This window comes from Euprymna scolopes, chromosome 23, assembly GCF_053919585.1.
Source record: "Euprymna scolopes isolate OS-2025 chromosome 23, ASM5391958v1, whole genome shotgun sequence".
NCBI lineage: Eukaryota > Metazoa > Mollusca > Cephalopoda > Sepiida > Sepiolidae > Euprymna > Euprymna scolopes.
The window spans coordinates 76,416,258-76,432,518 of NC_136504.1; the positions used below are offsets into that span (position 1 = coordinate 76,416,258).

At 32.0% G+C, this 16,261-nt stretch overlaps 1 protein-coding gene across 2 annotated transcripts in view; it reads left to right on the top strand.

Annotated features, from left to right (window-relative positions):
- The window catches only part of LOC145246016 (protein neuralized-like), a 600,001-nt gene that overhangs the window by 174,184 nt on the left and 409,556 nt on the right, over positions 1-16,261 (top strand). Inside the window, exons 1-2 of one of the 2 annotated variants that reach the window (XM_080107828.1) lie at positions 766-1,269; positions 10,235-10,729. In XM_080107828.1, coding sequence (XP_079963954.1) covers positions 948-1,269; positions 10,235-10,729 — 817 coding nt within the window. In that variant the 5' untranslated portion in view covers positions 766-947. Of the gene's footprint in view, positions 1-765; positions 1,270-10,234; positions 10,730-16,261 lie in introns of those variants that run through there. The other variant, XM_080107829.1, reaches the window with a different exon arrangement.

Sequence of the window (16,261 nt, forward strand, 5' to 3'; positions counted from 1 at the left end):
ACAACTGGGAAACGCCGGGGGGGGGGGTGAGGTGTTTGTGTGTGTGTGTGTGTGTGTGTGTGTGTGTGTGTGTGTGTGTGTGTGTGTGTGTGTGTACACTTTTGTTCTCTCTCTTTATCTAAATTATTTTTAAAGAATTTAACAAAATATTTTGCTAATTAAAATCGTTTCTACCCTTTGAAAAATCTATGAATAAACAAATTCAACCTTTTGCATTATTCCAATGTACAAAATGTTGAGGAAAGTATTAAACACTCATTATTGTTATATAATTTCCTGTGTAACAGAATGGCACCAGCGGTAGTTGCTGCCCTATATCTTAGGTCCTAGACTCATCAGGTCTCGCTAGGTTTTTGTTTTGATATTCCTGCTATATTAGAACTGTAAATGAGGAGGAGGAAGGAGAGGTAGGTGGAGAGAAAAGGAGGAATGCATAGCCGATTCCATCTCTCTTTTTTTCTTTTTCTTTTTCAAATGAGCATAAAATTGTGGGGGAGGAGGAGGCGATAAAAATAGTAAGGAAGCATGGTGGACATTTTTGCATGAAAAGAGGGAGAGTGGGCATTTTATATGATGAAAAACCTTATTACACAACTGAAAAAAATCATGCAACATTTAGTTTCACATGAGCCAGGTAGTTTGTTCATAGAATCTTGTAGACTATTATACATCTATTAGGTTGAGGTGTGGCACATGGCGACGGCATGGGGGGGGGGTGTATATCTTGACTGGTATGTATAACAACAAGAAAGTGGATAGCAATTCAAAGAGGCAGCCAACATTGTTGCCTACATCAACATTACTTTGCTCTTTAGACGGGCGTTTTCTTCTTCTTCTTTTTCTGAATGTGGGCTCTTATGTGACTGTCGTTATTCATAGACACTCTCCATATATGTGAAACTGTATGGCCCGTTTCTAACCCCTCTGCTACGGATTTTATCTCTCCAATGGATTTAACCCTTTTCGAATCATTTTCTCCTAGCCGGAAGAAGATTTTTGACATGTTTACTGATAACATGCTGATAGACTACAAACTGACAAAGTCGACAAGTTTGCATGACTTGAAGAAGCATCAACTTCATTCAAGCTCCTCATGTTTTATAAGGAGGCGGCAAAGCCTGGATTTCTCTTCCTCCTCATACTCTTATCATTGCTCTGCTCGACCTTTCACCTCTTCATGTTATGATGGCTTTCCTTTTTACTGCAACAGGCTCATGCCTACTGCATTTAGATCCACACTTGAAGAAAACAGAGAAACAACCGAAGAAAGTAGGTAAAAAAAGAATTCCTACCCTTTTTCCATTTTATATCTCATTTCTAAATATATTGAAATGCTTTACATTATCACAGGGAATTAGTAAGAAAAGCTTTTGCTTTGTTACAATATTTTGTCCATATAACAAAGTGTCACTTTCCTTGCCATTTGTAAGCTTGGGTTGTAGAAAGTAAACTGGGTGCACTTTTGGCAGCCTTATAATTCTGGCTTTATTTTGTCCTTAAGTCTTCAACCGTTTGCAGCTGCTGGTAAATTTGAATCTTTTCTTTTTTTTTTACCGGATGATTCTATGCAACCTTTGTCAAAATGGCTGATTGTGTTTCAACATTGGATAACCCAAACTAAAGTGAAAATAAACTCAAATAAGATTGTAATTTGTATCTCTACTTGTATGCAATCCCTATCATCTCTCTCCCCCAACTGAATTTTTGAATTTCATTTATTAAAGCCAAAATTAACAAATGTAGTATTGATAAAAGGCATAAGTTATGAATTAATAGAAAACATATCGCGTTCATGCTTTTTATTAACTGTCTTTTACATGTTTGAATATTGTATGTGATGAGAAAGTCTTATTTCTAGAATGACATCAGTAAAATTTTCTAATAAAGGGAGATAACTAATAACTACAGCTACACTTAATTTTTTAATGTTTTTATTTTATAACTAGGGTTGTGACAACAGAATATTCTTTTCATTCTTTTGACTCTCGGGTATATATCCGACACAGACACACTTAACCGAAAACCACATGCGTCTATATAAAAACATATAAGATATTAACGGATATATACTCAAGAGTCAAAACAATGAAAAGTATATGCTGTTGTCACAGCCCTATTTATAACTAATTGAACAATTCAATAATAATTCAAAAGTGTAACTAATAAAACAACTTTTAGCCAAAACTCGACTTTATTCATCAGCATAGTCTTCTCCTTCTAGGGTAATACACTGATTCTAACACATGATGCTTTTTTATAGAACTATGTCTTCAGCCACAAAATATGCCTCAGTTTCCAATAACACTGTTTCATTGGAGTCAAATCTCTTTCCCTGGTGCATTTTTTTAAGGTTACAAACAGCCAGTAGTCGCTGGGGTTCAGATCTGGAAAATAGGGTAGACGTGCAAACAATTCAGTCTTGCAATTCATGCAGTTTTGCAATCGACTTGTGACACAATGCATTGTCTTGATGAAAGGCCCTTCTTTATTTGTGATTGTTTTTGAAAATATTTTCAAATGCACCAATAATTCTATTTAATATTCACTGTTAATAGTTCTACCTACCTCAGAGTAATCAATGAACAAATAGCATTGGTTATCCCAAAATATGGAGGCCAAAACCTTGCCTGCTGATGTTTGTGTCTTTGATAGCTTTGGATTGTTTTTTATCTGCTGCTATCTATTCAGCTGATTGCTGATTTGATTTAAGAGTAAAGTGTTCGATCCATGTTTCATCCATTGTCACACATTAAAGCAAAAATTCCTTTTTGTTGTCGTGAAACAGTTACAATGTTTTAAATCATCGATATATTGTTCATTTTAATACACTGTGTGCAAATATAGCATCCACTTTGAAATTGTTTACAATAGTTACCAATCTATATATTTATTATTTGTCTACCAAGTGATGTGAAAGTCTTTTTGCTCATACTAAAAGTAAGAACATTCGAAGACCAATTAATACACTAATACAAAGCACATGTCCTGAATTCAATTTATTCACTTTGAGAACAGACAATAGTTAACAGAAATAAAAAGATGAAAGAAACGAAAAGGCAATAAAAATTACCTTCCTACCTACTTAGATATTTTTTTAAGTATTTAATGCATTTTTTAGTTCAATCCAAAAGTTTGGTCAATATGTCATATTAGAATGAAAAATAAGATGGCTAGCACTTTCATCAACTTGCTCCAAACTTTGATCTTTTTTTTTTTTTTATTCTTTTTCTCTTTAGGTAGAATATTTTTGTTTTTTATACTTTTCTTTGAGGTAAAAAAGTAAATTTTAAGGTGTTTGCAATCCGTATTTGTTAACCATTACCTGAGGATCAAGTTAACAGAAAAATGGCCTTCTACAAATTTTGGCTAAAGATCATTTTAAAAATTAAGGTAAAATTCTTTGTTCTTTTATTGGCTTATAAAAATGCAATAAAAACATATTTAAATACTTTACCAAAACAAATCATCTTCAGGTTAGGATAAGAAAAGTAACTTTTATTAGCTTTTATAATATTTATTTGTTGTTTATTTGTTTCTTTCATCTTTTTTTCTGTTCACTAGTTTTAAAAATTACCCAGTGCACGTATGCACATTAATTTCTAATATCTTTCAACTTAGTTACTCTCCAGCTTTCTTTAGGTGCACAATTCATTTACAGAATTTTTTCTTGAAATCAAATATGATTACTTTTGCATTATCAGATTTGAGTACGCAAGAAACATGAATGTATAGTGTTGTGTGAAATTCTTACTACCAAAAATTAACAATGATAGAAGACCAATCACTAAAGCCGAGATCATTCCATTTTGTACCATGAAAATGCTATTTGTACAACATGTGTCAATGTCAGTGAAAATGAATAAACTGAATTTATTATATATTGTTTTTGTTACTCTATTACTTGATCTTTTATTGTTCTGGTGTTTTTATCTTGTTAGACTGTTCTTAAGGTGAATAGACATATTTTTTATATTTCTGTATTAATTATTCATGTGATGTTATGTTTTCATGTAGGTTACAAGACTTCCAGATTACCTTGTACACAATCGATATAATTGTTTGAATAACTTTTCTACAAAATGAAATGAAATGGGAAAATGCCTCACATCCATGTCTCACATCAGGAATGTAACAACAAATAATAATCAACTAATAAAATACCCTTTTTTGAAACAAATATGCACTTATTAGGAAGTTTCACCAGATGTTCTGTTGGCTTGGCAGCCCGAGAGCAGGCTCAAAGCATTTCCACGAGAAGGTTTTGTAAAGTCAAGTGAATTCACAATGGTCCACAGTGTGGCGTGTCATTAACAGATAATGAGGCCATTGGGAAAGTTGTGGATGGCAGGGCCTATCGCTGCACTTATCTCCATGATGATTGGCTGGGATTCAAATCTGTCAGTGAGATCAGCATATTTTCTTGATCTGATGCGTGTGCATCTTATCTTGAAAAAGATTGATCACGTGATTGAGGACAACAAAATCGTAAAGAAACAATTTGCAAAGATTTAGAATGCTTTTTCAAAACATAAAAATCATGGGTTTATTAATTGTAATGCTTGTATTTTTAAAGATCTGCAAGTAAAACTTGATACAAGGTGTCGATTCTAGCAAAGAACTTACATAATGTACATCGATCATCATTTTAAAGTAGTTCTTTGATTTCTTTATTAATTAAACATTCATAACTGATGAATCCACTTCCTGATTGCTTTAAGGACTAATCAATATCCACTATTGTAAAGGAAAAGTCTTATCTAATATCCAAACAAATAATGTTTTTATTATTTTCAGCACACACACACAAAAAAAAAACATTTAAATTTATCATGTTTTATATTATACTGGTAGGATTAGGGTTAGATTATGTGCATACTCTATAGTTTTGCCACATGCTTGAGAACAAAATTTCGCTACCCATCATTGTCTTGAAACTAGGGATCGATTATTTTGTTGTTTCATGTGTGGATATTGCTTTTAAAAGTCTGAAGTACTTGCTAAAAGCAACTTCAGGGTTGAATAAGTATATGACGACTCATGAAAACCTCATAAAAACAACTGTGATTTTTGACAAATGTTGACTTTGTCGGTTTGCAATCATATAAATTCTATAATGGTATTAGAAATTGCTCTAAACTTAAATACCTTCCGTAATGTTTCATCCTTGTGTTTGTTTTGCAGTTTAATGGAATGTGCTCTAATGAACTCATAACACTGGTGTCCCCTCAATGTAGATATCCCCAACTAACCCAACAGCCAGCAAAATCGCACACCTTCACTGTGGAGGTCTTCTGATGCCAGTCAGCTTTCTATTCTAAAAGTTTCTTCATATGGACTGTGGTTTTGAAATTCCCTCCCTGTATTCTGCTTCCCTGACTGTACAATTAAGTATAATGTAAATAGACATCTTGCTGCTCAACTCCCTATTTACACTGTCCCTGTAGGCATAGTACCTAATTTACAGTAGCCCCTTATAGACATTATATGATGGCAATTTGCCTTATGTAAAGTTAATATGATTTTAAGAAAAAACAACTAAACAGTGATATTTTACATCAGAATGTTTGTATCCTCACACTTCAGTGTATGCTTCATACTTGAAATAATTTTTACTTTTCTTCTTCTTCTTTTCAGTATCGGCTCTTGATTTTTACATTTGTATGAATCGGCATCGTACTACTTGTTGGCATTAGTTTCCCTGCTTCTTTCAAGTACTTATGTGAAAGATCACTTGAAGGTTTCCAACATTTACAAGTGAAAATGGTGTTATAGAAGCAACTGAATTCACACTTGGATACCCAGGCTATCAGTCTGTGTTGTTATCCGCTTCACCACGGTCGCCAGCCATCTTTAGAGATAATATTTCACTTGGTTAGATCTATTCAATACATTCTGTGTATTGAAGTATAAGCTGGTTGGAATTTTTGTGAGATATTATTTTCTTTTTTAAATATTTCACTAGCATTCTCATTTTTTTAATATTTATTTAGCATTCTCATATTTTAATATTTCACTAGCATTCTCATTTTTTAAATATTTATTTAGCATTCTCATATTTTAATATTTCACTAGCATTCTCATTTTTTAATATTTCATTAGCATTCTCCTTTTTTAATATTTCATTAGCATTCTCATTTTTTTAAAATATTTCACTAGCATTCTCATTTTTTAATATTTCATTAGCATTCTCATTTTTTTATATTTCGTTAGCATTCTCATTTTTTAATATTTATTTAGCATTCTCATTTTTTAATATTTCATTAGGATTCTCATTTTTTAATATTTCATTAGCATTCTCATTTTTTAATATTTCACTAGCATTCTCATTTTTTAATATTTCACTAGCATTCTCATTTTTGCATTTCTACATTCACAGTGGTTTTGCTGTTGTACCTTCAAATTTCTACATTTGAAGATAGTACAATGGTGAAGAGATTTGAAATTTTAAAAAAAGTGGTATTTAGACATGGTTGTCATGGAGGTGATGATGGTCAGTGCTACTAAACTTGGCATTTTTGTCTAGAGAACAATGTTCCATACTAGGAAAGAGGAGGAGGAGGAGGCTATGCTGTCTTTCCTGTATCTTCATCAAACCGACTATACTTTTGCTTTGTTTCTTTCTAGAGTGTTATTTGTCAAATATTATTTTTGTTTTGTTCATTAAAATAACTGATAATATTTTCATTTTAAGTAATTATAGTTTTTATTTTAATTTTATATCCAGATACATTCTTTATGGAAAGAGACCTACCCCTTGCATAGCAATTCCTAGAGACGGGCATATCTTCGTTTAATGATCTTCTCTTATTCTCTCATCTGTTCTTATTTGTCTGCTATTGCATCCCACACACATAACCTTCATACTTGACATGATAATTATTCATCCAAAAATCATCTGTTCCTCATTTTTTTGCTTATACATTCACACAAGCCTGGTTTAAATTAAGACTATTCAGTATTTTACAGAAATTCATAAGAAATCATTTCTTGTATTAGAGAAGACTTCGTACCTCCTACCATACTGAAGTTAAAAAAGACAACATATTATTTCACTGGAAATAATTTGGTTAACTGGAGTAAGATGTGACTGTTGAAACATTTAAAAAAAGAAAAAATAGAGATGACTAATTATGATTCAGTAAATAATGGAAGACTTTTTTGACACACTACTACACATACCAGATCCATAAATTATAAATCTTCTTAGAAAAAATGCTAAATATTAGTTTAGACAAGCGAGTAATTGTCATAATAATCGTTGAAAAAAAAAAAAAAACGATGTCAACAGAGTGCAAAACTGATCTCAAAATCTATTGACAGATGTCCTCTTCTCTTCCATTCACTTTCTTTCTTATAGAAGAAAAGTTACTAGTTTTTTGCTCCTCTATTGTTATTTTCATGGTAGTTACTCGACTGAGCTCCAGTCTATGGTTTTCTCCTATAAAATCTTTACAACAAAGATTCGTCTGCCTACAACCACTGTAAATAATCTTCCTTTCTCCGTCTGTGTATTTAAAACTAAATAGCACTTCTATTGTGACCAGAGTGTGTACTGGACAACATCAGGTTGTCTTGCTTGTTGCGATCAGTTCTCTTGAGTGATCTTTTAACACGAATTCAAGAGATTTCACATTGTTGAATCTAAGTGATGATGATGATGATGATGATGATGATGATGATGATAATAAAAAGAATAATCTGTTTTCTTAATAGATAATCAAAAGCCGCTCCTCAGTTGGGATCATAAAATGAAGATTGTGAATTTGTGGAAAAATGCCACTTGAGTTTTATTTGACCACCAGGAAATGAAGTCAAGTAGATAAATTGTCGAGTGGTTTTAATTATTGGATTGAGATCACTTTGGAAATAGGGTTAACTATGATGACCAATTCACTTATCCTACCTTATACATATGGTCTTTGGGGTTTTGGGAAACCCCTCCCACAAGTAATGGTAAAGGGTACAGAAAGATAGAGACAGGGGGACGACCAGCTGCAGTACCCTTGTGGTAGTGTTACCAACCAGCCATCATGAAAGCAGGACTGCCATGTGAACTTAGGGTTATGCACAAGTTGCGTGTTCAAATAGAAAACGATGAGTTCCAGCAACTAGCGAGCGTCTGGGATAGATATTAAGGTCCTAAACACTAGACAAAGAAAAGATGAAGACAAAGATAAAAACTAGACAATCAAGCCACAACGAGGAGTTATGAATAATAAGTATTTGCCAATTTAAAGACTTAATTTTCAAGGAGTTGGATAGTTTAATACTCTGAAAAGCTTTGGAGAAGTTTTGAAGAAGATTAAAAGTTGTTGGAAACGTGAAGGGTCCAGACGCAAAGTTATTGAATTTTATTTGATAAGTTTATTGAATTTTCTTTTCTTTTATTTTATTTTCAAAAATGTAACCCTGAGCATCGGGAGTGAGGTTACCTTTAAGGTGCAGCTCAACTCTGCTCCCGACGATGGGCGACATAGCCTATAGGGTTATACTATGAGAAAAGTTTCTTTTCAAGAACTATCCGTCTGTGGAACACAATATCATAAGGCTGCTTTCCAGCTGACTATAACATGGTCGTTTTCGATTTTAATGTTATCAAATTCTTGTTGAGCCATCCTCTTAAATAATAAAATTTTTAACCAGTCTTAACCATCGTTATCACTACATTGTTATCTCACCGTGCACCTGAAAAATTCACTAACTCTTATCCTTGGATGGCCTTTTGGCATGGATAAAGGGTGATTTGTTACATAGGAACAATGTACTAAATTTAAAATAAGCACTGATTTTCTATAACTACAAGTTGTAGACAACATTTATTTACAATTTTCAACTGCTAATTTATGCATATTTTTTTTTTTGCCATTAGTTTCTTAGAAACAGTGACTATGTAGACATTTTTTTGCAGAATAATTGTGAGAGTTAGGATATAACTATAAAGTGACATCAGAGAGAAAAAAACATCAGTTATCTAATATCGTCTGAAGAGTATCATTAACAGTGGGAGTAATATCATGTGATACCTCTTCTGCCTTACCGAACATGCTGCATCTGCATTCTAAGTAATGTAGTGAAACTCTAGATCAACCAACTGCATGTCATACATGTGGCAACAAGATTGTGCTCTTCCATACCAGTCGAAAAACCCAACGGTCCGGCTGTCAGAACTTTGTTAACAGTATGTTATCTACCATTTAACTTCTTGGCTTATTTGCTTGAAACCCTTCTACTTCTTTGTGTAAGGCATTGTGGTACGAGCTGCAACATAAATGACAAGCTAAAGGACAGAGTCACCAAAAAATTTTGGAGCCTAAGTAAGGAAACAATGACGAAAGTCTGTAGGTTTGTTATCAAAACCGAAGACAGATTCAAGTGAAGCCAACAGAATAAATCACAAAGAAAAACTGATCTTTGTTTAATGAATCTCAAAAACTAAAACTACTTTAAAGAAAGGTAATTTATAGGTGGCAATATAATGCAGAGGTGTAACAAATAAACACAAACTGAAGCAAATTAAAACACAACAGTGGAATGAGTTTTATTAATACAATATATCTATTTTACAGTCTTACTTATCTCAGTGAAATTCAGTGGAAGTTCCATATAACATAGTTCAGGAAAAAAAAAATCCCTTTAGATTTGTGTTCAAGCTTAATTCAATTGTACATAGGAAAACTGTTGGTGATGAGGACATTCAGTGTATTTTTTTTAACAGCAATTTTGTAAATAGACATCTTTGGCAACCTGGAATTATAAAAAAATAAATTTCTATAATAAGATAAGCACTCTTGAAATAATACATTTTATTGTAGTTGATTAAGCTCACAGATTTTTCTTTTTATTCCTTATTTACTTTTCCGATAGCAATTTAAGTATAAAAAGTGATCAGTATCGAATATAGAGGTAATCCTAATATAAAACGAATGACAGTTAAAAGAAAAGTTCTATTACTTAGTTTTCAGTTTCTTGATACAACAAACTTCCAGAATTATCTCCCTTTAGTAAAACTCCTAAAAGAACTTTGATAACACAAAGATGCCTTGCTACAATGGCAAATAAAATACTAGTACTGTAATGTCTAATAAACCCACGTTATGTGATAATTCTTGTTATTAATTCATCACAAATACTATTATCTTGTTTTTATAATTTTTCTTTTCAACTTTGGATAAAGTAAAAAACAACTCCATTTTGCTAATATTACAATGATGAGATTTTCTTTGTTTCTTTTCAGTTGCTAATGGCTTCCAAGATGATTTCCCATTGCGGTTTCACAAAGTACATGGCCAAAATGTCATTCTTAGTAATGGCAAGACCCGAGCTTCTCGAGGAGATTCTTTTTGCAAAGGAATCTGTTTTAGTAACCGACCAATTTCGATTAATGAGAAGGTCTACATCCGGTTTGTGGAGACCTGCAGCAGTTGGAGTGGAGTGCTCCGCTTCGGATTCACTAATATTGATCCTATCACACTGAATAATGATGACTTGCCACGCTATGCTTGTCCTGACCTTACAAACATGTCTGGCAACTGGGCGAAGGCTCTCGGGGAGAGATATGCCGAATCAGCGAATCTACTCTTCTTTTACATTACACGGAGGGGCGATGTCAGATATGGTATTAATGGTGTTGAGAAAGGACTCTTCTTTAGTGGAGTCTCTATGAGTGGACCTTTGTGGGCATTGCTTGATATTTATGGCAACACAGTGTCTGTTGAATTTGCAGACCCAGGTAAGTGTGTCTATTCAAGTTTTTTTTTGTTTTGTTTTGTTTCTTAGTGTCAAGATAGAAATTATGACGATTAGACATCTTAGCCAAATTTGTTTAAAAATTACAAATATCTAAATAAATAATTTACATGGTTTGAGTAATAGTTCTTATATATCAAAAAGAAAAATCATCTAATATATAAAGTAAAATCAGTCTCTTTATCATTTCTTTGTGATTGATAGCTTTCTACATAAAAAATCAACATTTGATTCCGGTTTATCAGGATTTTTGTGTATAATGGATATATGTTGTTAAAAAGAATAACATTTAATTTAATTTCTTTCAGAAAATACTTTGTCTAAGTCAGAATTATTTTCAAATGCCCACTACCTTAAAAAGGACAATTGTAGAGTTACTTACCCTTGATTGGGACAAAAAATAATAATTTTGGAGGAAAATCTCTGCATAAAAAAAGTAAAAACAAAACAAATTTCAAATAAAAATACTACCGGGCAACACTGGATAGGTACAGTTAGTAATAGAATCTATATCTTCTATATTTATAAAAGATCAAACTTCTCTGTTGGTCTGCTATTTTTAACATTGGCCATTAGAATGATTCATCTTATATATACTGTCCGAAACAAGTGGTATGGATCACATTTTTTTTTCTATAAAAAGATTCCAGCATTCCAATTGAATTCCTTTTTTTCTTTTTTAGCTCTAATTCTAATCAGATTTTAACTATATTTACATTTGACTAAACAAAATCGATTCTCAAATTTTGTATGAAAATGAGCCAATTTTGAAATTTTCATTCTTTTCAGAAAAAATGAAAAACTTTTTAAGCTCCTAACTTTAGTTGTGTAAACTATATTTTCACAGTATTTTTCACCACATTGAAATATTTGAGGACTGCCCCTTTCAACACCTTTTCCATCTCATTCAGTAAGACTTCCTTAATTGCAGCAAATTCACTCATTCTCTTATAATTGAACTTAACACTGCTATAAATGTTTTAGGTCCATAATTTCTATTTTTGTAAAAAATTTTATCAGCTCAATGTTTTTGAGAGTTTGGTCTACAAATTAACTCAGTTACTCTACCATTTAATGGTACACATTTTCTGACATAAATTAACTCAGTTACTCTACCATTTAATGGTACACATTTTCTGACAGAAATTCCAAAGACAAACTGTTCACCATTTACATCACCTGAGATCTTCACAGACTGTTCCATGTCACCAAGAAGATAACAAAATTTGCCAAATTTTATTTGATATCTTGATAGTAATTTTCAGTTGCTCCTGTGAGTTTTAGCCATACTATCAATATATTTGGGAACAACTGTAAATGAGAGATAATTATGATGGAGTTTGCAACATATTGTTTGTAACTTTAAATCAAGTTTCTTCTACAAAACTTGAAAGGATTGCCTTATATTCAGACGTATCATATATCCAGACCTCTCATATGGATTGCCTTATTCTCTGAGCCCTCACCAGTATTGCCTTTATATGGAGCCATCACAAAAGTGTCCTTAACATCTTACAGGGATTGCTTTATGTCTCAAATTCTTACAAGGATTATCACATTTTTCACATTTCAACTGCTACCGGATATAAAGTGTTATCATCAAAAGTATTTGCAATACAAAATGTGTGGCTTCTGTGTAAACTCTGTAAATTTGTAATTAAAACAATGACTTGTGAAATATTGAGTAATTTCTGACCGAAATATTGGTGCTTTAAACATGTTTGTGTTATTTTCATACTCATCCACTTGTATAATATACTATTATATATTTGTGAGGTTGCGAGTTTCAGTTGTTCAATCACTGTAGACTGTTTTGATAACGTTTTGCCTGTATTTGGCTTTATAAATATTAATTTCCCTTAAATTCCCATGATGATTGATGCTGGTCTAAAGGTAACGTTTCTTGCTAATGAAGTCAAGAGTGGTTTTGTAGCTAGGTCCGAAACCCTCGACCACTAGCAATCGTCACTTCCTGCACTGATTGCAAAAGCATTAAACACTAGTGTCTGTATGCATTTAAATAATTATTAATAATTATATATATATATATATATATATATATATATATATATATATAAGAACAAGCAACAGAAATTTAATTTGCATAAGCTATATTAATGTTTACAGAAATTTTATTCATAAAAGTTTTACTTTTATTGCCAATTATTACTAATAAAAACATTCATAATAAAAAGGATGAAATTGTTTATATTTTTTCTGCTAAAAATTTTAATGAAAATAATTAAATATTTGGTTTTATTTATCTCAAGTATTATTTTATATTGTTCAGATAGGTTTGTTTTTTTTATTCTAATTATAATAAGTTTATTGTGTAAACTAATTTGTTTCAATTTTTTGGCATATTTTTTATGTATAAGTTTAATATAACTATGGCCCAAATTACTGCCGTTTTAACTTTCTAGCAAACACCTAAAAAAATATAATGCTTATGCATAAAATATGCAACATAATTTTGACAAGGATAGAAAAAATTGTGTATAAAAATTATATTTTTAATATATTTAAAAAATATTGCCATATATATTATATTTCTGTAAAAAAAACATTACATCACAATGTTCTAATTACATATGTTCAGTTTCTCAACTTTTCTGTAATTTTATAGCCAAGATTAAAAACATCTATTATATATTTTTTAATTTTTTTGCTTTAAAAAGCAAATAGTTCAGCTTTTTGATGATTCATATAAACTAAGAAATTACTGGAATTCTACAGCAAAAAAAAAAACGATTGTCTAGTGTGAAATTAGCCAAAAGAAATTGGTAAAAAAATCAGAAAAATCCAGTAAAGAATTAGTAAAACTAGCACAGCCTCCACATAAAAAAACAAGACAATTGTCTAGTGTAAAATTAGCAAAGAATTAGAAAAAATACTAATATTAATAAAAATAAAAATTATTGTCGTGTGTGAAATTAGTAAAAATTAGAAAAAAATGCCAATATTAATAAAAATAAAAAATAAAAATATTGTCTCGTGTGAGATTAGTAAAAAAAATTAGAAAAAAAAATGCCAATATTAATAAAATAAAAAATAAAAATATTGTTTTGCATAAGATTAGTAAAAAAATAGAAAAATTTGCCTCCACCCCCACCTGCCCATTGACTGAAATTCACAAGGGTATAAAATATTGGCACTAAAAGTGAATCCTTAGCCATACAGACACTGATCAAATGAAAATATTTTGTTTTTTAAACCTGTTTAAATGAGTTTATAAAGTAAATATACAAACATAAAAATCTGTTTTACTTCAGCACATATGTCAAAAAAAATTTACTTCAGCACATATGCCAAAAAAAAATTTACTTCAGCACATATGTCAAAAAAAATTTACTTCAGCACATATGCCAAAAAAAATTTACTTCAGCACATATGTCAAAAAACATTTACTTCAGCACATGTCAAAATAAATTTACTTGAGCACATATGTCAAAAAAAAATTTACTTCAGCACATATGTCAAAAAAAAATTTACTTCAGCACATATGTCAAAACAAATTTGACAAAGTGCGTCTCCTCCAAGATGCAAAGTTATAGAGCAGCATGAAGCAGGTCAAATGATTGCATTTTTTGGGAACTGTTTTTGGCTTTTAGCTGGTAAAAATAGTTGTTAAACGGTTGAAATTGAAAAAAATTGGATTTTGGCAGATGTAAGTTGACTTAAAGTGCTTTTGTACACATGCACAAATACCCATTTATATGTTATATTTGGTTCATTTTTAACTATTTTTTATCTACCTGACAATAGCTCAAATGGTAACGACTAAGTCATTATATGTTTCGGTTTTAGCTGATGGTAGTCATGTCATATTTTTTTTTTTTTTTTACTTTTGAAATCTCTACTTTATATTTGGTACAATCTAATTTATATAGAAAACTCACTGTGTGTGTGTGTGTCTGCGTGCGTATGTGTGTGTGTGCGTGCGTGTGTGTGTCTTCATTTTTTCAAGTGCATTTCCTCTAAGACACAAGGTTGCAGAACATATATAAAAATGATCTTGTCTTTGTGTGATAATCTGTGCAAATATACATTTATACATTCAAGGTTCATTTTTAACTATTCTTCATCCATCTGACGATAGCTCGGACAACTAAGGTTGGAGAGCTATTGTTTTGGTTTCGATTTTAACTAATGGCACCAAAGTCATATATTTTTATTACTTTTAAAATCACTTTTATATGTACAATATAATATTCAATAAAGAATTGATTCTATAATAATGAATATGAAATCTACATAAATTAATATATCATATTTAAGTATATTTTAGAACCCAGCAATGCAGAACACTTGGCTAGCAAACAATATGTCATTTACATGATTTGATGTGAAAAGTATAAATACTTATTATACAGGGTGGAACCATAAATTTGTTGCCCTAACGAAAAAATAGCACTACAATTTAATTTTTCAACTTTCATTGCAAACATTAATTCAGGTAACTTGATCATGTAGAAGAGCTGACATTTATTCAATGTAGCCACCTTCAGCCTCATTCGCCACTTCGATACATGTCTGGAACTGGGAGCATGCCTTTTCCACAAGCGCCAGCAGGAGCTCGGCACATACTCGGCAAATGGCAGTAATCAGTCTGGCTTTACTGTTGTGTGTGTGTGTGTGTGTGGGGGGTTATATTGGTGATGTTCTTGACATATGACCAAACAAAGTAGTCCAATAAATTCAGTTCAGGGAAGAAGAAGGGCCAGTGAGAGAAGGGTATAAAGTTGTAGCACTCCTTCTGAAGCGAAGCCTGGGTCTCTTTGAACTTGTGGGTTGGCACCGAGTCCTGCTGCCACACCCAGCGTTTGGCAGTGGCCACCTGATTACACCAGAGAATCACCACACTCTTCAGCACATCCAGGTACACTTTGGTGCTAACTTTCAAGCTAACTTCCATAATATGAGGTGGCATGATGTGGCCCTCACTTGAAACCACACCAAAGACTATAACATGGCCAGAAACTTTGTTTTCATCAACCTGAGCATGTCCCTATTATTCATGGCAATCCAGCGATGCATTTTGAGGGTGCTGGCAATGGTCCTGTTGTCAAAACTTTGATCAGTAGAAAACATCAGTTGTACAGTGGTGCATCTCCAATCTCGCTTGTCGAACATTGCGTCACTTTCAGACAAAATACAAGGCACTTATCGCTCTTGGGATTTGTACACAACTGGTCAACTAGTAGATAATTTGCAATAAAAACAAAGAAAACTGGTTTTCATCAAATGGAAATGGAATTATGTTGTCTTTTCTAGGGCAACAATTTTATCGTTTCACCCTGTACATAGAGCCAATTCCTTCATGTTCCTTAAGGAGCTATTTGACGATAACAAGGTTGGAAAATTGAGAGGCTTCAAGCTCCTTTAAGGCCGTTTGTGACAAATAAAACCCAGAGGTGTGCTTTGATACACATGTTGGCCTGCTCTGTCTCTTTCATTCCTACCTACGGAAACAAGACACTTTTGATGTGTAAACAATTGTCTGTTATGCCCCATA